Below are 24,006 nucleotides of genomic sequence, written 5' to 3'. Positions count from 1 at the left end.
CCATATGTTTGGGTTTTCTGTTTTACAAAAATACTGAGTGGAGGGGGAGCCAGGCCATTTAGGATCTTGAATACAAGACATGCGTCGGTGTATTGCACAAGATTTTCCCAACTCAGGAGCTCATGCTTTCTGAGGATGTAACAGTGATGATGGCTATTGGGCTTTCTATTGAGCACTTTGAGAGCCTGTTTGTAGACAGACTGAATAGGTTTTAATGTTGTATAGCAAGCTTGGGTCCAACTAGTCAAGCAGTATGTTAAGTGGGGGAGTATCATCGATTTGAAATACAGTTTTGATACCTCTGTGATCAAACAATTTCGTATAAATCGGAAATTAGCTAGGTTGAATTTGGTTATTTGAATTACCTTTTTCACATGCTTTTTAAAAGAGAGGTTGGAATCAAGTATGATTCCAAGGTACTTAAAATCAGATACCACCTGGAGCTTCTCCCCTGACACATAGACATCTGGCTCAGTAGCATCTGTTGCCCTCTTTGTGAAGAACATGCAAACTGTTTTTTTCACATTGAGATGCAAACACGAGTCACTGAGCCACTTTGTAACCTGGACCATTACAGTAGTGAGTTCTTGTGCAGCTTGTTGTTTGCTCTTTGCATGCACATATATCACTGTATCATCTGCATACATTTGAACTTCAGACCCAGTGCAGACGGAAGGCAGATCATTAATGTACAGGCTGAACAGGAGGGGCCCCAGTATTGACCCTTGGGGCACGCCCACATCATAGCTAAGAGTGGGCGACAGCTCATTGCTCACTCTGACACACTGAGTTCTGCCTTCAAGGTATGATTTCATCCATCTCAAGGCATCGGGGGAAAAGTTGAACTTGGACAATTTTGTGATGAGAATCTCATGGTTAACAGTATCGAAAGCCTTCCTTAGGTCCAGAAACACAGCCCCAACAACGCCCCCTTTGTCCATCTTGGACTTCACATTTTCCAGAAGAAAGCAGTTGGCCATTTCTGTGGAGTGTTTCGCTCTGAAGCCAAACTGCATGGAGTGTAATGTGAAGGGGCTGTTGTTGAGGTGGGAAATCAGTTGTTCTGCTACACACTTTTCAACAACCTTCGACACTACAGGTAGTATACTAATGGGCCTGTAGTTTGCAAGGCCTGTCACATCCGACGAGTGTCAGAGTCGGTGTAGTATGATTCGATCAAACAGGCTTGCTACACCGCTCGCGTCGCGTGCGCGAGAGTTGCAAAATAAATGTAGAAATCTATATTATTCAATATTGCGCCCACACTGTTCGCGCGCGCCAACGAGCGTCTGCGTTGCCAAGGGATAAAATAGAAGTCTGTTCTATTTGTGACGCAGATAGAGCTGCAAGTCCTGCCTCTCCCATCTCCTCATTGGTTTATAGAAGTACGTACCCACGTGCCATCTCCTCATTGGTTATCCCCACATGGGTGACTGAAAGACGAACGAGGTCAGTGGTGGTAATGCACCTAATTTATGAAAATTGACAATCATAATATAAAGTCAAGAGAAGAAAAAGCCTGGAAGGAGGAGAGATGACTAGAAACGATTCGGTTGAACGTTTTACGTGTAGATTAATTGTCGGAGTAGAGGACCTTGTGCATTTCAGGTAAAATAACAACTCAATGTTTATATCCCAGGACAAATTAGCTGGCAACAGCAAGCTAGCTAAATAGGACAAATTAGCTAGCAAGTGCAAGCTAGCTATCTAAATTGCCATAAATGTTTCATGATTTTCGACCTGTCCCCAAATTAATGTAATTGGTTCAGAGTTTGTTTTGATATTTAAGCTGCGTGTCGTGATTGCGTTTGGTGTGGGAGGACAAAATACATTTATGCACGATTGCGCACGATGGCACACACGCGCAGATGGTTTGGGTTCCGTGTTAGTCCTGTATTGACGCTTTGCCTGTTTGATGGTTCGTCGGAGGGCATAGCGGGATTTCTTATACGTTTCCGGGTTAGAGTCCCGCTCCTTGAAAGCGGTAGCTTTAGCCTTTAGCTCAGTGAAGATGTTGCCTGTAATCCATGGCTTCTGGTTGGGGAATGTACGTACGGTCACTGTGGGGATGACGTCATCGATGCACTTATTGATGAAGCCAATGACTGATGTAGTGTACTCCTCAATGCCATTGGAGGAATCCCAGAACATATTTCAGTCTGTGCTTGCAAAACAGTCCTGAAGTTAAGCATCTGCTTCATCTGACCACTTTTTTATTGATCTCGTCACTGGTGCTTCCTGCTTTAATATTTGCTTCTAAGCAGGAATCAGGAGGATAGAATTATGGTCAGATTTTCCAAATGGAGGACAAGGGAGAGCTTTGTACGCGTCTCTGTGTGTGGAGTATAGGTGGTCCAGCGTTTTTCCCCCTCTGGTTGCACATTTAACATGCTGATAGAAATTTGGTAAAACGGATTTAAGTTTCCCTGCATTAAAGTCCCCGGCTACTAGGAGTGTCGCCTCTGGGTGAGCGTTTTCTTGTTTGCTTATGGCGGAACACAGGTCATTCAATGCAAATAAACGAACAAAAAAAAACAATCAGTTGGGGGAACGTAAAACGTCTGCCTTTTTCTCCGGCGCCATCTTAACCCAACAGTAAGTGGTTTGTAAAGAATCGGTGGCTAACTGCAAGCAATGCAAAGCAATCTTTAGCCTGATTTCAATGGAGTGGATGCCTGTTTTTTTTTCAGAGTTCCCACCATAAATCCAGAGAATGCCAGACTTTGATTACAAAGTTTGATGATAAAATTTGCCCACAAAGGACTGCCGTGCCACCTTCCTGTTTAAGTGAGCACATCACAAGGTGAGTCCAAAAATGTCTTGTATGCTGCTGTATAAATGATGTAATATGCCAGGGAGATAGGTATACTGTAGCTAAGAAGGTAATACTAAGTGTATGTTGTGTAGTAAGCTGTTAGTTGCCCATGTGCCTCACCTTAATAATTTGGCTTATTTGTAACAACGAGGGATTGTAAACACATCGTTCATGGCCAGTGTGCTTATTTGATAACTTTTTGTGTACAGCTTTGACAGTGCTACTGATAGTAATGGTGGCACTTGGCATACACGCAAATTCAGCACACACAACATTCTATAATAGAATAGTGTTCTTAGACGTGTTTCTTTTATGACATCAAAGACCCAAACAGCGTTCAATGTGCCTCACCCTAATAATTTGGTCTATTTTCACCTCTTTATTTCGCCTATTGTTCTGACTTGGTGGTGCACATGTAGCCTATAACCTGTTTTAGATAAATGTAATCATTGAATATTGTAAGCGCTTTCATTGTCTGTTTATCTGCCCCCTTTATTTATCCTATGTTTCTGACTTGTTGTACAGGGAGTACACTGTAAGAATGGCCCATGTTCTGAATTCTATCGCTATACATTTCAAAATTGCTGAACAAATAGTTATATTCACCACGTCCATCATCGCTCGCTCATTAATGTCTTAATCAAAATTACGTATTGCCTCTTATCTGCTTGTCGTCCCCTTATGCCATAGTTTGTACATCTCAATTGTCAGTAGAAACCACTTTTGTTTAAGCAAGTCAGCCATATCAGCTATGTTTTTTTAAAAGGCAGTAAATGAGGCTGAATGAACTGTTTCACTGCCAGACAAGGCTCCGCTGATAGCCAGGTGTAGCGGTGGTAAGGTGTTGGAACTGCTGTTGGGACTCTGCTGTTGGGACAGCTTTATGTAGGCCCTAATAGTTTGTGGGCACCGTTTCTCACCGTTATAGTGCAATTCATGTATTGTTTAGTGTTGTGTTGTGTAGTGGCTTGCTGAATGCATCCCACATTTATTTGGGTTTGCCCCACCAAGATGTACATGCTAAAATCACCACTGTATAACATCAAGATGTTGGGAGGAAGGGAAAGAGAGAATTAGTCTGTTCATCAGGTTAACAAAGTTAGCTAGTTTGGTTTGAAGAGCCTTCAACACCATTTAAGACAAAGAGCTCAGTTAATGTTAAGCATCTTCAGCTATCCTCAGTTAATGTTAAGCATTTTCAGCTATCCTCAGTTAATGTTAAGCATCTTCAGCTATCCTCAGTTAATGTTAAGCATTTTCAGCTATCCTCAGTTAATGTTAAGCATCTTCAGTTATCCTCAGTTAACTTCTTAAGGTATAGGGGGCAGTATTTTCACGGCCGGATAAAAAACGTACCCAATTTAATCTGGTTACTACTCCTGCCCAGAAACTAGAATATGCTTATAATTAGTAGATTTGGATAGAAAACATTCTAATGTTTCTAAAACTGTTTAAATGGTGTCTGTGAGTATAACAGAACTCATATGGCAGGCCAAAACCTGAGAAGATTCCATACAGGAAGTGCACTGTCTGACAATTTGTCCTCCTTCTGTGGCATCTCTATTAAAAATACAGCATCCCTGCTGTAACGTGACATTTTCTAAGGCTTCCATAGGCTCTTAGAAGGCGCCAGAAAGTTGAATGGCGTCTCTGCACTCTCTGGGCGAAAAACAGGAGGAGTTTTTGTTAGTGGTCACCTGGGAACAGTTATACTAGAAACGCGCATTCATCTTAGCAACTAGCATGCATCACAAAAACCCAAAACACAGCTAAATGCAGCACTAACCTTTGATGATCTTCATCAGATGACACTCCTAGGACATTATGTTATACAATACATGCATGTTTTGTTCAATCAAGTTCAGATTTATATCAAAAACCAGCTTTTTACATTAGCATGTGATGCTAAGAACTAGCATACCCACCGAAAACTTCCGGTGAATTTGCTAAATTCTTCACGATTTACGTTCACAAAATACATAACAATTATTTTAGAATTATAGATAGAGAAATCCTTTATGCAATCGCGGTGTCAGATTTTAAAATAGCTTTTCGGCAAAAGCACATTTTGCAATATTCTGAGTAGATAGCCCGGCCATCATGGCTAGCTAGTTTGACGCTCACTAAATTCAGAATTACTATAAGAAAAATTGGATTACCTTTGCTGTTCTTCATCAGAATGCACTCCCAGGACTTCTACTTCAACAACAAATGTTGTTTTGGTTCCAAATAATCCATAGTTATATTCAAATAGCTCCGTTTTGTTCGTGAGTTCAGGTCAGTATCCGAAGGGTGACGCGCGTGGCGCATATCGTGACAAAACATTTGAAAATATTCCATTACCGTACTTCAAAGCATGTCAAACGCTGTTTAAAATCAATTTTTATGATATTCTTCTCGTAAAATAGCAATAATATTCCAACCGGGCGAAGTTGTATTGATTCAAACAAGTGAAGAAAATCATGGAGTCCTCAGTGCGTGCGCCTCTCCTGTCTCTGAGCCACTAGGCTGACCACTCACAAAGAGAGGTCCTGTGAGCTGACCAGAGATAGCAGACGCTTCAATCCACGTTCTGGCGCCTTTTGATAGCCAATAGAAGCATTGGAAAGTGTAACGTGACACATAAGATGGTATACATTTGATGGAGAGGTGAAACAAGGACAAGGAATTGGATGACAGTTAATTTCCTGGTTGTCATCTTCTCAGTTTTTTGCCTGCTATATGAGTTCTGTTATACTCACAGACACCATTCAAACAGTTTTATAAACTTTAGAGTGTTTTCTATCCAAATCTAATAATAATATGCAAATATTTGACTCTGGGCCGGAGAAGTAGGCCGTTTAATTTGGGTACGTTTTTCATCCGGCCGGGAAAATACTGCCCCCTATCCTAGACAGGTTAAGCATCTTCAGCCATCCTCAGTTAATGTTAAGCATCTTCAGCTATCCTCAGTTAATGTTAAGCATCTTCAGCCATCCTCAGTTAATGTTAAGCATCTTCAGCTATCCTCAGTTAATGTTAAGCATCTTCAGCTATCCTCAGTTGATTGAAAACAACACAGCCTTTAACTCATTACTCAACATACTCAACTGACAACATAGGGTAAGGAGCATTATATTGACATCACCCAGTGTGTGTGTGTGTGTGTGTGTGTGTGTGTGTGTGTGTGTGTGTGTGTGTGTGTGTGTGTGTGTGTCTGTGTGTGTGTGTGTGTGTGTTTGTGTGTGTGTGTGTGTGTGTGTGTGTGTGTGTGTGTGTGTGTGTGTGTGTGTGTGTGTGTGTGTTTATACCTGTACAGGGTAGAGGGCCATGAGAACAGCGAAGCTGCTAAGGTGGGTACAGGAACACACGGTGTGTGTAGCGTTAGACGTGACTTTGGTACAGCCACGCCTTGACCACGCCCCTCCCTCTTCATGGACACGCCCCTCCGACCAGAACACACAGGTATAGTTCATTTCTGATGACTCCACCCTCACCTGGGGTTGAGGGAGGGGGGAGGGAGAGAGAGAGAGAAAGAGACAGCAAGAGAGAGACAGACAGAGAAACAGAGAGAGAGAGAGAGAGAGAGAGAGAGAGAGAGAGAGAGAGAGAGAGAGAGAACATTGGCTTAGCACTTTTTAGAGAAATGTTTCTTCATTTCAGAAAGCAGTCATTCTGTTAGGCCATCTTCATTATGTGAAAAGGTCCTAGCTCTAGCTGTACAATTATAATATGCTATAATATTTACATACATCATATATTAACATCAGCTATTATAATATTATTAAATGATACCTGTAGATGTTTGAAGGTGAGGATGACAGGCTGGGTGAGGTGTTCTGTTGCTGGGTTACTGACGAGAGCTGTTACCACCTTGGAACTGATCTGGTAGCTAGGCTTTGATGCTGTGGCGGTTGCTGTGTCTGTGTCTGTGTCTGTGTCTGTGAGGTACTGGAAGGAGTTGTTGACAGATTTCTCCACTGTCTTGTAACACACCAACCCAGCCAGTGCGAAACCTGGGAAGCACAGAATGAATCAGGTTACCAAAAAATCTTGTAACTTTCCCAAAATTCCCAGGTTTTTCAGGTATCCTTGTTGGGAGATTCCTGGAATAAAGAGGGAATAAATAGGAAATACGGAATCCAGGATTTCTGGGCAACATGGGAAGTTTTGGAAGGTTATTGGTACTAAAAGTTAGAGTACTTAGTTATGGAGATGATGGTGATGATGATGATGATGATGATGGTGATGAAGAGTAGCCTACCTGTGTACGTCCCGTTGCCGGTGGCTGTCTCCCAGCTGGTGTCCAGTCGAGCGTTGTCATTGGCCAGGCTGATTGGCCCAGTGGGCGGAGTCTGTCCCCTCCTCACTGCAATCTCAGCCTCTGTGTACAAGGACAAGGAGAAAGGTGAAGGAGGATGTGTGTGTGTGTTCAGGAGTGTGTGTGTGTGTGCATGTTCGTGTGTGTGTGTGTGTGTGTGTGTGTGTGTGTGTGTGTGTGTGTGTGTGTGTGTGTGTGTGTGTGTGTGTGTGTGTGTGAGTGTATGCATGTTCATGTGTGTGCGTGTGCGTGTGTGTGTGTTCAGGAGTGTGTGTGTGTGTTACCTGTGTTGTCTGTCTCCATGGTGGTGTGGTTGTCTCTGAGCTGCGGCCCGATGAACCTCATGGCGTCTTCCACGGTGCCTAGCAACCCACTCACCTCCCGGCTGTTGCTTAGGATACCTTGAGACAGGAAACCGTCTATCTCCGTGAATACATTCTACACACAGGAAGTAGAAACAGGAAGTGAGTGAACGAGGTGTATATGTGTACATGCATGCATGATTGCACCGTGTGTGGGTGTGCATGCTTGTGTGAGTCCTTGCATTTGTGTGTGTGTGTGTGTGTGTGTGTGTGTGTGTGTGTGTGTGCGTTTTTAACCTCCAGTAGGATCTCTCCAGTCAGTCTCCTTCCGGCTGCGTCCCCAGAGTTACTTAACGCCAGACAGCTGTTCCTCATCAGAGACAGGAGACCAGATAAACCTGGGACAGTCTGAGAGGAGAAGTTCATTGACTTCATGTGGGTAAAAACCTTTATAGCAAGACATACACTGTCTTGCCAGAAGATAGTACTTAAATGTATTAATTAAAACACAGGTGTCAGGGTTTAGAACTCACCTGTCCAGGAGTCTCATCCACTTTGAACTGGTCACAGGTCAGTACTGAAGGAAACACAAAACAATACCATCACACCTGGATCAACACTACACAGTACAACACAGCCATACCTACACAACAACGACAAACAACAATCATCACACCTGTATCTTTTCTGCACCACAACACAATTTATTTGTATCTTCATTTAACTAGGCTAGTCAGTTAAGAACAAATTCTTAATTACAATGACGGCCTTCCCCAGCCAAACTCGGACGATACTGGGCCAATTATGCACCGTCCTATGGGACTTCAAATCACAGTTGGTTGTGATGTAACCTGGAATTGAACCAGGGTCTGTAGTGACACCGCTAGCACTGAGATGCATCGCCATAGACCGCTGCGTCACTCAGGAGTCCAACAACACACATCACACCACAACACACCACAACAACACACCACCACCACACCACAACAACACACCACAACACCACACTACAACACACCTCAACAACACACACAACAACACCACAACAACACACCACAACAACACACCACAACAACACACCACAACACACCTCAACAACACACACAACAACACCACAACAACACACCACCACCACACCACAACAACACACCACAACACACCTCAACAACACACACAACAACACCACAACAACACACCACCACCACACCACAACAACACACCACAACACACCTCAACAACACACACAACAACACCACAACAACACACCACAACAACACACCACAAAACCACACTACAACACACCTCAACAACACACACAACACCACAACAACACACCACAACAACACACCACAACAACACACCACAACAACACACACAACACAACAGCACACCACAACAACACACCTCAACACCACACCACAACACCACAACAACACACCACAACACACCACACCACCACAACAACACCACAGCAACACACCACAACAACACACCACAACAACACACCACAAAACCACACCACAACACACACAACAACACACCACACACTCCACCACACATAACAATATAACACAACACACTGTCTGTTTAAACTACTAGCACACAGCTCAGACACCCATACATACCCCACATGACATGCCACCAGAGGTCTCTTCACAGTCTCCAAGTCCAGAAAAGACTATGGGAGGCACACAGTACTACATAGAGCCATGACTACATGGAACTCTATTCAACATCAAGTAAGTTTAAAAAATGAATAAAAATATGCCTTATGGAACAGTGGGGACTGTGAAGCAACACAAGCACAGGCACAAACACGATAACAGACATGCATACACACACACACACATGATAACATACATGGATTTTGTGTTGTAGATACTGTATGTGGTAGTGGAGTAACGGCCTGAGGGCAACACTTAGTGATTTGTGAAATCTGTTGTGAATGTTTTGTAATGTTTTTAAACTGCTTTAGTGTTGCTGGACCACAGGAAGAGTAGCTGCTGCCTTGGCTGGAACTAATGGGGATCCTTAATGAATACAAATACAACACACCACACACAATAACACAACACAACACATACAAATGAAAACTGTCACATCCTTATCATGCTCATAGTAGATCCAAGTTGTTGCCATGGGTAACCATGTTTACCATCAGATACCAACTAACTAAGATATAACTGAAGACATGAGACAGAGAGGAAGTTGGAGATCAAAACACCCAGAAACCCACAGCACAACAGTGATGAAATGTTACCACGGTAACCATCCTAGCACGCATCCCAAATGACAACCTATTATATAGTGCTCTATGGGCCCTGGTCTAATGTAATGCACTATATAGGGAATAGGGCCCTGGTCTAATGTAGTGCACTATATAGGGAAAAGGGTGTCATTTGGGCCTCAGTACTAGAAAGAGGAAGCTGCCAGTGGAATAACGGTATCTACAGCAACAGAGGAAAGTCCCTACTGTAATATAAGCACCTGTCACGTCCTGACCAGTAGAGGGTGTAGTTGGGTCAGGATGTGGCAGAAGGGAGTGTGTGTTTTATTGTTTCATTGATTTTGGCCGTGTGACTTCCAATCAGGCACAGCTGTAGAGGGTTGTGGTTGATTGGGAGTCACACATAAGTTGCCTACGTGTCCTTTGTGTTTCGTGGGTAATTGTTCTTGTCACTGTTGTTGCACCTGACAGGACTGTGTTGGCTGTCAGTTTTGTTGTTTTGTGAATTGCATAGTGTTCGTGACATTAAAAATGACGAACCCTAACTCCGCCGCATTTTGGTCCACTTTTCCTGAAGACAGCCCTTACAGCACCACACTCAGATCAGTTTATATAGTCCCTTACTGATCATCATTATCCAGGCTTACACAGTAAAACTGAACCTAGACCTGTCCTTATGGGGCGGTTTGCAGTGGCACAACAGTAACCTCTGTTTGAGGAAGTAGCATGGGGATCAGTGAGGGTAGTGAACTCTCTAACAGTCTAGTTCAGGGGGTCAAACTCATTTTGCCAATGGGCCACATTTGACCTTCAACGAGGTCCGGAGGGCCGCACTTAAAATTTGATATTTTCCCTTGGCATCCAATTTTCCAAAATACTTCCATTACTTTTGGAATTATACAGTGGGGGGAAAAAGTATTTGATCCCCTGCTGATTTTGTACGTTTGCCCACTTACAAAGAAATGATCAGTCTATAATTTTAAGGGTAGGTTTATTTGAACAGTGAGAGACAGAATAACAACTAAAATATCCAGAAAAACGCATGTCAAAAATGTTATAAAATGATTTGCATTTTAATGAGGGAAATAAGTATTTGACCCCCTCTGCAAAACATGACTTAGTACTTGGTGGCAAAACCCTTGTTGGCAATCACAGAGGTCAGACGTTTCTTGTAGTTGGCCACCAGGTTTGCACACATCTCAGGAGGGATTTTGTCCCACTCCTCTTTGCAGATCTTCTCCAAGTCATTAAGGTTTCGAGGCTGACCTTTGGCAACTCGAACCTTCAGCTCCCTCCACAGATTTTCTATGGGATTAAGGTCTGGAGACTGGCTAGGCCACTCCAGGACCTTAATGTGCTTCTTCTTGAGCCACTCCTTTGTTGCCTTGGCCGTGTGTTTTGGGTCATTGTCATGCTGGAATACCCATCCACGACCCATTTTCAATGCCCTGGCTGAGGGAAGGAGGTTCTCACCCAAGATTTGATGGTACATGGCCCCGTCCATCGTCCCTTTGATGCGGTCAAGTTGTCCTGTCCCCTTAGCAGAAAAACACCCCCAAAGCATAATGTTTCCACCTCCATGTTTGACGGTGGAGATGGTGTTCTTGGGGTCATAGGCAGCATTCCTCCTCCTCCAAACACAGCGAGTTGAGTTGATGCCAAAGAGCTCCATTTTGGTCTCATCTGACCACAACACTTTCACCAGTTGTCCTCTGAATCATTCAGATGTTCATTGGCAAACTTCAGACGGGCATGTATATGTGCTTTCTTGAGCAGGGGGACCTTGCGGGCGCTGCAGGATTTCAGTCCTTCACGGCGTAGTGTGTTACCAATTGTTTTCTTGGTGACTATGGTCCCAGCTGCCTTGAGATCATTGACAAGATCCTCCCGTGTAGTTCTGGGCTGATTCCTCACCGTTCTCATGATCATTGCAACCCCACGAGGTGAGATCTTGCATGGAGCCACAGGCCGAGGGAGATTGTCAGTTCTTTTGTGTTTCTTCCATTTGCGAATAATCGCACCAAATGTTGTCACCTTCTCACCAAGCTGCTTGGCGATGGTCTTGTAGCCCATTCCAGCCTTGTATAGGTCTACAATCTTGTCCCTGACATCCTTGGAGAGCTCTTTGGTCTTGGCCATGGTGGAGAGTTGGGAATCTGACTGATTGATTGCTTCTGTGGACAGGTGTCTTTTTTACAGGTAACAAGCTGCAGTTAGGAGCACTCCCTTTAAGAGTGTGTTCCTAATCTCAGCTCGTTACCTGTATAAAAGACACCTGGGAGCCAGAAATCTTTCTGATTGAGAGGGGGTCAAATACTTATTTCCCTCATTAAAATGCAAATCACTTTATAACATTTTTGACATGCGTTTTTCTGGATATTTTTGTTGTTATTCTGTCTCTCACTGTTCAAATAAACCTACCATTAAAATTATAGACTGATCCTTTCTTTATCAGTGGGCAAACGTACAAAATCAGCAGGGGATCAAATACTTTTTTCCCCCACTGTAGATGCTCACTGACTGTCTAGCTTTCGTTTGGATGGATGACAGTTATTGTGATTGTGGACTACAGGAAAAGGAGGGCCGAGCACGCCCCCATTCTCATCGACAGGTCTGTAGTGGAGCATGTTGAGAGCTTCAAGTTCCTTGGTGTTCACATCACCAACAATCTATCATGGTCCAAACACCAAGACAGTCATGAAGAGGGCACGACAATGCCTAGTCCCCCTCAGGAGACTGAAATTTGCATGGTTCCTCAGATCCTCAAAAAGTTCTATATCTGCACCATTGAGAGCACCCTGACTGGTTGCATCACTGTCTGGTATGGCAACTGCTCGGCCTCCGACCGCAAGGTACTACAGAAGGTAGTGCGTACGGCCCAGTACATCACTGGGGCCAAGCTTCCTGCCATCCAGGACCTCTATACCAGCGGTGTCAGAGGAAGGCCCTAAAAATTGTCAAAGACTCCAGCCACCCTAGTCATAGGCTGTTCTTTATGCTAACGAACGGCAAGCGGTACCGGAGCGCCAAGTCTAGGTCCAAGAGGCTTCTAAACAGCTTCTAACCCCAAGCCATAAGACTCCTGAACAGCTATCGAAATGGCTACCCAGACTATTTGCATTGCCCCCCCCCCCCTCCCCCTCTCTTTTACGCTGCTGCTACTCTCTGTTTTGTTATCTATGCATAGTCACTTTAACTCTACTTATATCTACATATTACCTCAATTACCTCGACTAACTGGTGCCCCCGCACATTGACTCTGTACCGGTACCCCTTGTATATAGCATCGCTACTGTTATTTTACTGCTGCTCTTTAATTATTATTTTTTACTTGTCTATTTTTTACTTATTTGTCTTAAAACGGCATTGTTGGTTAAAGGCTTGTAAGTAAGCATTTCACTGTAAGGTCTACACCTGTTGTATTCGGCGCATGTGACAAATGCAATTTGATTTGATTTGAGTTAACAACTGGACAGATGAGAGAGAACATACATGTAAGTCCATTGTCAATTCAACACAGTTAAGTTTTAGTCATTTAAATGTTGACTGAGATCGTTTAATGGGCCGTATGTTTAACTCCCCTGGTCTAGACAGCCTTTTGGTCCTGTGTGGCTCAGTTGGTAGAGCATTGCCAAGGGTTGTGGGTTCGATTTCTGCTGGGGCCACGCTTGTGAAAATGTATCCACTCCCTTGCTGTAAGTCGCTTTTGAATAAAAGCGTCTGCTAGACGGCGTATGTTATATTATGTTAGATGTAGACGTAATGTAAGACTGTTCAAATAGGAACCCTGTTCTAGTTCCTCTTCTAAGACAGACAAAGTTACCATACCTTACTGTACCGTATCGCGGGAAGCAGTGCATCATGGTATCAGAGTCTTTCCTCACCTGAGCACCTAGCCTGTTTCTTGCCATAATTACTGTATCCAGGGAGACAGAGGCAACTGTAGCTTCCTTCCTGGTTCTGACAGGTCCCTCCCTCTCCACAGATACCAGTGGTTTCATTACACTCATCTGTGTCTGAGGGAGAGAGAGAGAGGGGGAGAGAGGGAGGGGAGGGGAGAGAGAGAGAGAGAGAGAGAGAGAGAGAGAGAGAGAGAGAGAGAGAGAGAGAGAGAGGGTGCAAATGCATTAACATAAACACTTGAGGAGAGAAGTGAGGAGGAGGCAGACAACTGAACACATCCCAGTGAGAAGAAAAATAAGAAACAGAGAAGAAACAAAGTACATTCCAGAACAACAACCTGTGTATGTGCTACTGATTTACTGCAGTGGGTAAGGTCAGGAATCGGTGGTTAGAGGTCAGGGATAACATGTGTTGTTGCCGTGGTTACTGAGCCCTGATGGACAGTTACAGGTGTATCTGCCAGGTGTGTTTGTGCACATGCCCAGAGCGCCACGCACACAGTACACACGCACACACGCACACCACACACACCACACACACACACACACACCACACACACACACGCACACACACACACACACACACACACACACACACACACCCCCCCTCATTCGAGGACGCGGTGAAAGGAGTCCCATATGATAAAAGCATGTTTCTCACCCTTACACCTGCTTTCTGTTAGTGTGTACCCAGACTGACAGTTGCAGATGTAGGACCCTGGGGTGTTCACACAGATTGAGTTGTTGGGGCAATCAGCAGTCTTCTCCTTACACTCATCCATGTCTGCACACAGAGATGGAAAGATGGAGAGATCGTGAGAGATGGTAGATGGGAGGGAGGGAGGGAGGGAGGGAGGGAGAGAGAGAGAGAGAGAGAGAGAGAGAGAGAGAAGAGAGAGAGAGAGAGAGAGAGAATGCACAAACACTTGAGGAGAGTAGTCTTAAACAAAGAGAAGAAGAAACAAAGAACATTCCAAAACAACAACCTTAGATGAGGGGTGTCAGCCATCCACACAGTTTGTGTGCCATTGATTTACTGCAGTGGGCTAAAACAGGGTCACACAGTGTTTCTTGGTAGTCTTAAACATTGACACAAAAATATACACCTTACACACATGGTTATGGGCTTAAAAACTTATTTGGGTAGGGGGCAGTATTTTCACGTCCGGATGAAAAGCATGCCCAAAGTAAACTGCCTGCTACTCAGGCCCAGAACCTAGGATATGCATATATTTGGTAGATCTGGATAGAAAACACTCTGAAGTTTCTAAAACCGTTAAAATAATGTCTCTGAGTAAAATAAAACTGAAATGGCAGGCGAAACCCCGAGGACAAACCATCCCAAAAAAATAACAATTCAGCATAACCTTGATTTCAATGGCTGGCATTATTATTGTTGGGCGAAATCCTCCCTGATTGCAGTTCCTAGGGCTTCCACTAGATGTCAACAGTCTTTAGAAAGAGTTTCAGGCTTTTTTTGGGAAAAATGAGGGAGAAGAAGTAATTTTTCTAAGGGCTCCCATTTTGGCTGTAGTGTTTCCATGAGATAGAGCCTTCTTTTTGTTTATCTCCGGTAAAGACAATAACATACTCCGTCTTAAATTTGATTGTTTAATTGTTTATCGCCACCTGCCTGGTTGAAAATTATTGTTATGCATTTGTAAAGTGGGGTGCTGTCCTCAGATAATCGCATGGTTTTCTTTCGCCGTAAAGCCTTTTTGAAATCTGACACCGCGGCTGGATTAACAATACGTTAAGCTTTATTTTGACATGTTGCATGTGTATTTTCAAGAATGTTAAATATTTACAATTCTGTAGTTTGAATTTGGCGCCCTGCACTTTCACTGAATTTTGGTCAGGTGGGACGGTAGCGTCCCACCTAGCCTAGAGAGGTAATTAAAAAAAGAAGACACCTGTATCATGTCAGATATAGAGCTGAAATGTATAAAATGTTTAGTTTGCATCCCGATATTACACTTTATATACATCACTGAAGACTGAAATATAACAAAACAATTTGACATAGAAACACCAGATTTTCGGGGGTTAAAAAAAAGTGTTCATTAATTATGAAATTATGAAAAATATTAAACATTCCACCCATGAGGCCACTTCTCTCTCCTTTCTTCTGAAGTGTACACTCGTTCACTACTTCAAACCTAAAAGCATTTGATTGGTGGAGGCATAATAGTGTGAGTTCTGTGAAGGAAAGTGAACAAGTGCACACTTCACGAGAAAGGAGAGATTATTGGGATGCACCCCGAGTCTTAGTTCTGCCGCATGCGAGACGATGTGGTGGGGTCACAGTTCAAACTGGTTTAGGGTACGGGGTCACATTCCAGTCCGACTACACTGCAGTCGTTGCATTGCTTCAACCAATGGTGGCGTGCTACGTCATCAAATGTGCTACATCATATGATGTGTTTGGCTGATGGTCGAGTTCCTGTCTGACTAGATGGGCAGGTGTTGCATTGTATCAACCAATGGCTGCGCTCCACCTCATTGACAGCTCAGTCAGGCATCAGATTTCTGCTATGTCATGTGATGGGTACAGCTGTGAGTTCAGGCAAATGACTGGATTGGAATGCGGCCAAAAGATAGGGGTCATGTGGTTAGAGGTCAGGAGTCGGGGTTAGAGGTCAGAGCGCAGGGGTCAGGGCTAGTATGGCCTTGGCTGTCTCATCTGTGCTGGGGGCAGTGTTGTTGTCGTGGTTACTGAGCCCTAGCGAACAAGTATCGGCCAGGTGTGTTTGTGCACATGCCCAGTGTCGCACACCGAGGGAACCCACGCACACTCAACCTCATCTGTAGTGGACACACACACACAAGCTAAACTGAGACCCTCGCATCACACACACACCTCCCCACACAGACATCCCCACACAGACATCCCCACACAGACATCCCCACACCCACACCCACTCTGGACTCATCATTACAATCCCCATCTCCTCTTTTCCCGAAGCCGGAAAAGAGATGCATTCGTAGCCACCTTCAGTCTTTCTACAGTAGGTGCTGACGGGGCATGCATTGCTGTTGCTACACTCATTGATGTCTACAAGAGGAACCGAGACAGAGATAAAGAGAGAGAGAGAGAAGGAGAGGGAGGGAGGGAGAGAGAGAGAGAGGGGGGAGAGAGACAGGAAGAGAGAGAGAAGGGAGAGAGGGGAGAAGACACAGGAAGATAGAGAGAAGGGAGAGAGGGGAGAAGACACAGGAAGATAGAGAGAAGGGGAAAGACACAGGAATAGATAGGAAGGGAGATGGAAGCGAGAGAGATGGGGTAGAGACCTCTCCTCCAATGGTTACCTAACCTCTCCTCCAGTGATTCTCTAACCTCTCCTCCAGTGAATCTCTAACCATATCCTCCTGTGATTCCCTAACCTCTCCTCCAGTGATTCCCTAACCTCTCCTCCAGTGGTTACCTAACCTCTCCTCCAGTGATTCTCTAACCTCTCCTCCAGTGAATCTCTAACCATATCCTCCTGTGATTCCCTAACCTCTCCTCCTGTGATTCCCTAACTTCTCCTCCAGTGACTCCCTATCCTCTCCTCCAGTACCTCAAGACAGTCTATGTATTTGATGTATTCCAGAATTAACGTAGCTGATTTAAAGAATGAAAGGCTTGATTCCCTAACCTCCCCACCTACACATAGAATATTATCATTATCAGCCCCGCCCCACCTACACATAGAATAATATCATTATCACCCCCCTCCCCACCTACACATAGAATAATATCATTATCCTCCCCCCTCCCTACCTACACATAGAATAATATCATTATCCTCCCCCCTCCCTACCTACACATAGAATAATATCATTATCCACCCCCCTCCCCACCTACACATAGAATAATATCATTATCCACCCCCCACCAACACATAGAATAATATCATTATCCACCCCCCTCCCCACCTACACATAGAATAATATCATTATCCACCCCCCACCTACACATAGACAAATATCATTATCACCCCCCACCCCATCTACACATAGAATAATATCATTATCCACCCCCCACCTACATATAGAATAATATCATTACCCACCCCCCTCCCCATAGAATAATATCATTATCCACCCCCCTCCCCACCTACACATAGAATAATATCATTATCCACCCCCCACCTAAACATAGAATAATGTCATTATCACCCCCTCCTCACCTACACATAGAATAATATCATTATCCACACCCCTCCTCACCTACACATAGATTAATATCATTATCACCCCCTCCCTACTACACATAGAATAATATCATTATCCACCCCCCTCCCCACCTACACATAGAATAATGTCATTATCACCCCCTCCTCACCTACACATAGAATAATATCATTATCCACACCCCTCCCCACCTACACATAGAATAATATCATTATCACCCCCTCCCTACTACACATAGAATAATATCATTATCCACCCCCCCTCCCCACCGACACATAGAATAATATCATTATCCACCCCCCTCCCCACCTACACATAGAATAATATCATTATCCACCCCCCACCTACACATAGAATAATATCATTATCCACCCCCCCCCCCCCCACACATAGAATAAAATCATTATCACCCCCCTCCCCACGTACACATAGAATAATATCATTATCCACCCCCCTCCCCACCTACACATAGAATAAAATCATTATCACCCCCTCCCCACCTGCACATAGAATAATATCATTATCACCCCCCTCCCCACCTACACATAGAATAATATCATCACCCCCCTCCCCACCTACACATAGAATAATATCATTATCACCCCCCTCCCCACCTACACATAGAATAATATCATTATCACCCCCCTCCTCACCTACCCATAGAATAATATCATTATCACCCCCATCTCCACCTACACATAGAATAATATCATTATCCACCCCCCTCCCATCTACACATAGAATAATATCATTATCCACCTCCCTCCCCACCTACACATAGAATAATATCATTATCACCCCCTCCCCACCTACACATAGAATAATATCATTATCACCCCCTCCCCACCTACACATTGAATAATATCATTATCACCCCCTCCCCTCCTACACATAGAATAATATCATTATCACCCCCCTCCCCACCTACACATAGAATAAGTAGATGATTATTAACATTCTCTATGAACTCTCAATACTGCACAGATAAGAGGACTCTGAACAATTAATAGTTCGTTCCCTCGACATGTAACATTCACATACACACACACACTCAGACATTTGAATACTCACCCTCACAATCCCCATTTGGAGGAGTGAATTTCACAGTCGTTGTGGATATGAACCCAGGTAGACACTGACAGTAGAAGCTCCCCTGTGTGTTGTAACACGTGGCATTACTTCCACAGGGTGGGGTACTGTCCCACTCTTTACACTCATCTATATCAACACACAGTGTTCTCCCTTTGGCTATGAAGCCAGGGTCACAACCTTTGGCCTCTTAATTCCCCAGTAGAGTGAAATGAAGACCTGTGAGAAGAGTGTGAGGAGAAAGAAGGGGGGGTGAGAGAGCGAGAGAGAGAGTGATATTCAACAAGTTTCCTACTAGCCCGGTCTGAAAAGTACTAGCCTCGGGCACTCTGGACCTCGTTGGGATGCAGCTATTATTTAATTTTTTTACAATTTGTTTATCCCAAATGGTACTCTATTCCATAGGCTAGTGCATTATAAGCACATGGGTATAATCACTAGTAAAATACTTATTCTCCACATTGCAACTTTAGCTAGGTTACTAAACTGATGAATAGGAGAGAAGACATAGATATTATAGCTAGGTTACTAAACTGAAGTATAGTGGAGAAGACAGGGATATTATAGCTAGGTTACTAAACTGAAGTATAGGAGAGAAGACAGATATTATAGCTAGGTTACTAAACTGAAGTATAGGAGAGAAGACAGAGATATTATAGCTAGGTTACTAAACTGAAGTATAGGATAGAAGAGAGATATTATAGCTAGGTTACTAAACTGAAGTATAGGAGAGAAGACATAGATATTATAGCTAGGTTACTAAACTGAAGTATAGGAGAGAAGACAGAGATATTATAGCTAGGTTACTAAACTGAAGTATAGGAGAGAAGACATAGATATTATAGCTAGGTTACTAAACTGAAGTATAGTGGAGAAGACATAGATATTATAGCTAGGTTACTAAACTGAAGTATAGTAGAGAAGACAGAGATATTATAGCTTGGTTCCTAAATGTAAAAGGGAATATCACTCAAAAACGATCTTTTGGTATTTGTTTCATTATGTTTTGCATGTCACCACCCCCATCATAATGATAATGTGTATATATATCACTGAACACAGAGTGAGTCCATGCAAATTATTATGTGAATTGTTTAGCACATTCTTAGTCCTGAACTTATTTAGGCTTGACATAACAAAGGGGTTGATTACTTATTGACTCAAGACATATCAGCTTTTCATTTCCACACACACACACACACACACACACACACACAACACACACACACACACACACACACACACACACACACACACACACACACACAGAGAGAGTGAGGGTCTTTATGAAGTTATATAGACTACCTCCCTTCATCAACAGACACTGTGTCAGAGTTCATCCCTCTCCCTTTCTCCTTGTTCTCTCTTTCTCTCATTCTAAATGTTGAACTGTCTGTCTGTCTGTCTGTCTGTCTGTCTGTCTGTCTGTCTGTCTGTCTGTCTGTCTGTCTCTGTCTGTCTGTCTGTCTGTCTGTCTGTCTGTCTGTCTGTCTGTCTGTCTGTCTGTCTGTCTGTTTTCATCTCTCTCTGTCCCTCCCGAGATGTGGATGTAGATTAAGGCAGCTCCCTGCACCTCTCTGATTCATAGGGGTTGAGTTAAACACGGAAGACACATTTCTGTTGAATACATTCAGTTGTACAACTGACACTTAGAAAAAAAGGTGCTATCTACAACCAAAAGGGTTCTTCACTGTCCCCATAGGATAACCGTTTGAAGAACCCTTTTTGGTTCCAGGAAGAACTCTTTTGGGTTCCATGTAGAACCCTTTCAACAGAGGATTCTACATAGAAACCAAAAGAGTTCTACATTGAACCAAAAAGTAAAAACACTTTATGGGGACAGCCAAAGAACCCTTTTGGAAGCATGTTTTCTAAGAGTGTAGGTATTCCCTTGAACTCCTTCTCTGTATATTTCATCTCATGTTTTTGTCAGTAGCTCTCTCTCTCTCCCTCTCCCCTCTGTCATATTATGGTAATATACAGTGTTGTAATGATGTGCAAATAGTTGAAGTACAAAAGGGAAAATAAATAAACATGTATATAGGTTGTATTTACAATGATGTTTGTTATTCACTGGTTGCATTTTCTTTTGGCAACAGGTCACAAATCTTGCTGCTGTGATTGCACACTGCGGTATATATGGGAGTTTATGAAAATTGGATTTGTTTTCAAATTCTTTGTGGGTCTGTGTAATCTGAGGGAAATATGTGTCTCTAATATGGTCATACATTTGGCAGGAGGTTAGGAAGTGCAGCTCAGTTTCCACCTCATTTTGTGGCAGTGTGCACATATCCTGTATTCTCTTGAGAGCCAGGTCTGCTTTCGGCGGTCTTTCTCAATAGCAAGGCTATGCTCACTCAGTCAAGGCTAAGAAGTAGAGAAATCTGTCCTCGTATCAGACCTGGCTTCAAATACTATTTAAAACATTTCAGATCCTTTCATTTCTAGCCTGTCTGAAGTGCTGTATGGGCAGTTTGTACTGTAGACACTATTATATTGGTTCAATTACGCTAGGCAAACTCAATGAAGCCCAGATTAACTGTTTGCAAAATATATCGAGTAGTATTTGAACCCAGCTCTGACTCATTCAGGGACTCTCCAGATAGCCAACTAGTGTCAGTCCTGTTACTGTGTTGCTTCCTGGAAACAGTGACATTCTGACAGCAATGAATAACAGAACATACCCTGAACATACAGTGAGAAAAAAAGTATTTGATCCCCTGCTGATTTTGTACGTTTGCCCACTGACAAAGAAATGATCAGTCTATAATTTTAATGGTAGGTTTATTTGAACAGTGAGAGACAGAATAACAAAAAAAAAATCCAGAAAAACGCATGTCAAAAATGTTATAAATTGATTTCGATTTTAATGATTTCGATTTTTAAGACTACATGTATGACGTCGTGTTCGGGAGCGGTTTGCTGATGTCAACATTGTGAACACAGTGCCCCAAGGTGGCGGTGGGGTTATGGTATGGGCAGTCATAAGCTCGGGACGACGAACGCAATTGCATTTTATTGACGGCAACTTGAATACACAGAGGTACCGTGACGAGATCCTGAGGCCTATTGTCGTGCCATTCATCCGCCGCCATCACCTCATGTTTCAGCATGATAATGCACTGCCCCATGTTGCAAGGAACTATACTGAAAATGTCCCAATTCTTCCATGGCCTGCATACTCACCAGACATGTCACTCATTGAGCATGTTTGGGATGCTCTGGATCGTGTTCGTTCAGTACATAATTGTAGATAGTCTTGTAGTTTATACATGTCTTAGATAGGGTTGTAACATTCACTCTATATCCATGGTTGGCAAATGGTTGGAATATTCTGTAGCCATTCAACTATAACTAACAATGAATTATGAAATACCACCTTCCTATCTATTTGTTACTCTCTCACATGCACACATACGCACAAACACACACACACACACACACACACACACACACACACACACACACACACACACACACACACACACACACACACACACACACACACACACATCAGCACAAACACACACATCAACACACACGTAGTCAAGTTACAAAGATATACAATGTTAGACTCACTCTCTCACACGCACATATACGCACAAACACGCACACAACCACACACCCAAACATAGACACTATAGTCAAGTTCCAAAGATATACAACGTTAGACTCACCCAGAATAAGTAGAAGAGTTCTGGTCCCCATCTCAAAGACAGACTGGTATTATATCCACACCAGACAACTAGTAGGATCCTAATAAAACTAGTCCCACAACTAGTCTGAGATTAAATCTGTTTTACTGTTGAATTCAGATTGAAGAAAATCCCAGTTTAACAAGGTTTTTATTCTGTAGAATCCATGGTGATAACATGAACAGAAGAAAAATAAATAAAATATTCTAGAGACACCTCTCAGTGTGAGCCACATGGAGTTAGAAAACAACTATTTAGCTCTCCTCTCCTCTCCCTCTCTCTGTTAAAGAACGCCTCCTCTCTCTCTTTTTCACACTCTTCCCCCCTTTCTCTCTGTTTCACCCTTATCTCTCTCTCTCCTTGTTCTCTTTTTCTGTTTCACCTCTTCTTCTCTCCTCCCCCTCTCTCTGTTTTTCACCGTATCTCTCTCTCTCTTTCCTTCCTCTCCCTCTCTTTCTCTCTCTCTCTCTCGCTATTTCACACTCTCCCTCTCTATCTGTTTCACACTACCCCTCTCTGTTTTTCACCTTATCTCTCTCTTTCCTCCCTCTCTCTCTCCTTCTCTCACTCTTTCTATTTCACCCCTTTCTCTCTTCTTCTTATCTTTCTCTCCCTCTTTCTTCTTCCTTTTCTCTCATCATCTCTCCTTCCCCCCTCTCTTTCTCTCATCATCTCTCCTTCCCCCTCTCTTTCTCTCATCATCTCTCCTTCTCCCTCTCTTTCTCTCATCATCTCTCCTTCCCCCTCTCTTTCTCTCATCATCTCTCCTTTCCCCTCTCTTTCTCTCATCATCTCTCCTTCCCCCTCTCTTTCTCTCCACATCTTCTGATTAGTGTATATTATTCCCTTCACATACCACTTGTCTCTCTCTAGTTCCCTCTCTTATTCTTGACATGGAAATTAGGTTTACTCATTCACTGCTCAGTTCTCTCTCTCTCTCAGACTTCTCTGAATAGCTTCTGAAAACAAGCCCAGTGGAACATAGTGCTGAGAGAGAGAGAGAGAGAGAGAGAGAGAGAGAGAGAGAGAGAGAGAGAGAGAGAGAGAGAGAGAGGGAGAGAGAGAGAGAGAGAGAGAGAGAGAGAGAGAGAGAGAGAGAGAGAGACATATACCACAAAGCTGTGAACGATCTGGGAGACAAGGGATCTACTGTATAGAATGTGAAGTAGGACAGAAGACATTAGAGAAGGGATCTACTGTATAGAAAGTGAAGTAGGACAGAAGACATTAGAGAAGGGATATACTGTATAGAAAGTGAAGTAGGACAGAAGACATTAGAGAAGTGATCTACTGTATAGAAAGTGTAGTAGGACAGAAGACATTAGAGAAGGGATCTACTGTATAGAAAGTGAAGTAGGACAGAAGTCATTGGAGAAGGGATCTCAGGGTGGAAACTCACCATGGTCTGAGCAGGCCTCAACACATTCAGGTTAGACACAACTAGACATGCACGTCCTGCTATCATGGATCGATATGATTCATATCACTGTGTGAATGTGG

General features: G+C 43.4%; 1 protein-coding gene across 1 annotated transcript in view; it reads right to left on the bottom strand.

Moving 5' to 3' along the window:
- LOC106592550 (adhesion G protein-coupled receptor E5) overlaps positions 1-22,972 on the bottom strand; it is a 32,195-nt gene extending 9,223 nt beyond the window's left edge. Inside the window, exons 1-9 of the mRNA XM_082958406.1 lie at positions 22,489-22,972; positions 14,208-14,330; positions 13,529-13,660; positions 7,951-7,994; positions 7,715-7,825; positions 7,400-7,553; positions 7,059-7,178; positions 6,590-6,810; positions 6,106-6,291 (exon numbers count right to left, since the gene is read on the bottom strand). Coding sequence (XP_082814532.1) covers positions 6,106-6,291; positions 6,590-6,810; positions 7,059-7,178; positions 7,400-7,553; positions 7,715-7,825; positions 7,951-7,994; positions 13,529-13,660; positions 14,208-14,330; positions 22,489-22,519 — 1,122 coding nt within the window. The 5' untranslated portion in view covers positions 22,520-22,972. The remainder of the gene's footprint in view (positions 1-6,105; positions 6,292-6,589; positions 6,811-7,058; positions 7,179-7,399; positions 7,554-7,714; positions 7,826-7,950; positions 7,995-13,528; positions 13,661-14,207; positions 14,331-22,488) is intronic.
- Between the last annotated feature and the right edge of the window lie 1,034 nt (positions 22,973-24,006).

The sequence above is a fragment of the Salmo salar genome, chromosome 12 (genome assembly GCF_965601325.2).
Source record: "Salmo salar chromosome 12, fSalSal1, whole genome shotgun sequence".
NCBI classification, from domain to species: Eukaryota; Metazoa; Chordata; class Actinopteri; order Salmoniformes; family Salmonidae; genus Salmo; species Salmo salar.
The sequence above is the reverse complement of the archived record's forward strand: the minus strand, read 5'-3'. Positions and strand labels throughout refer to the sequence as shown.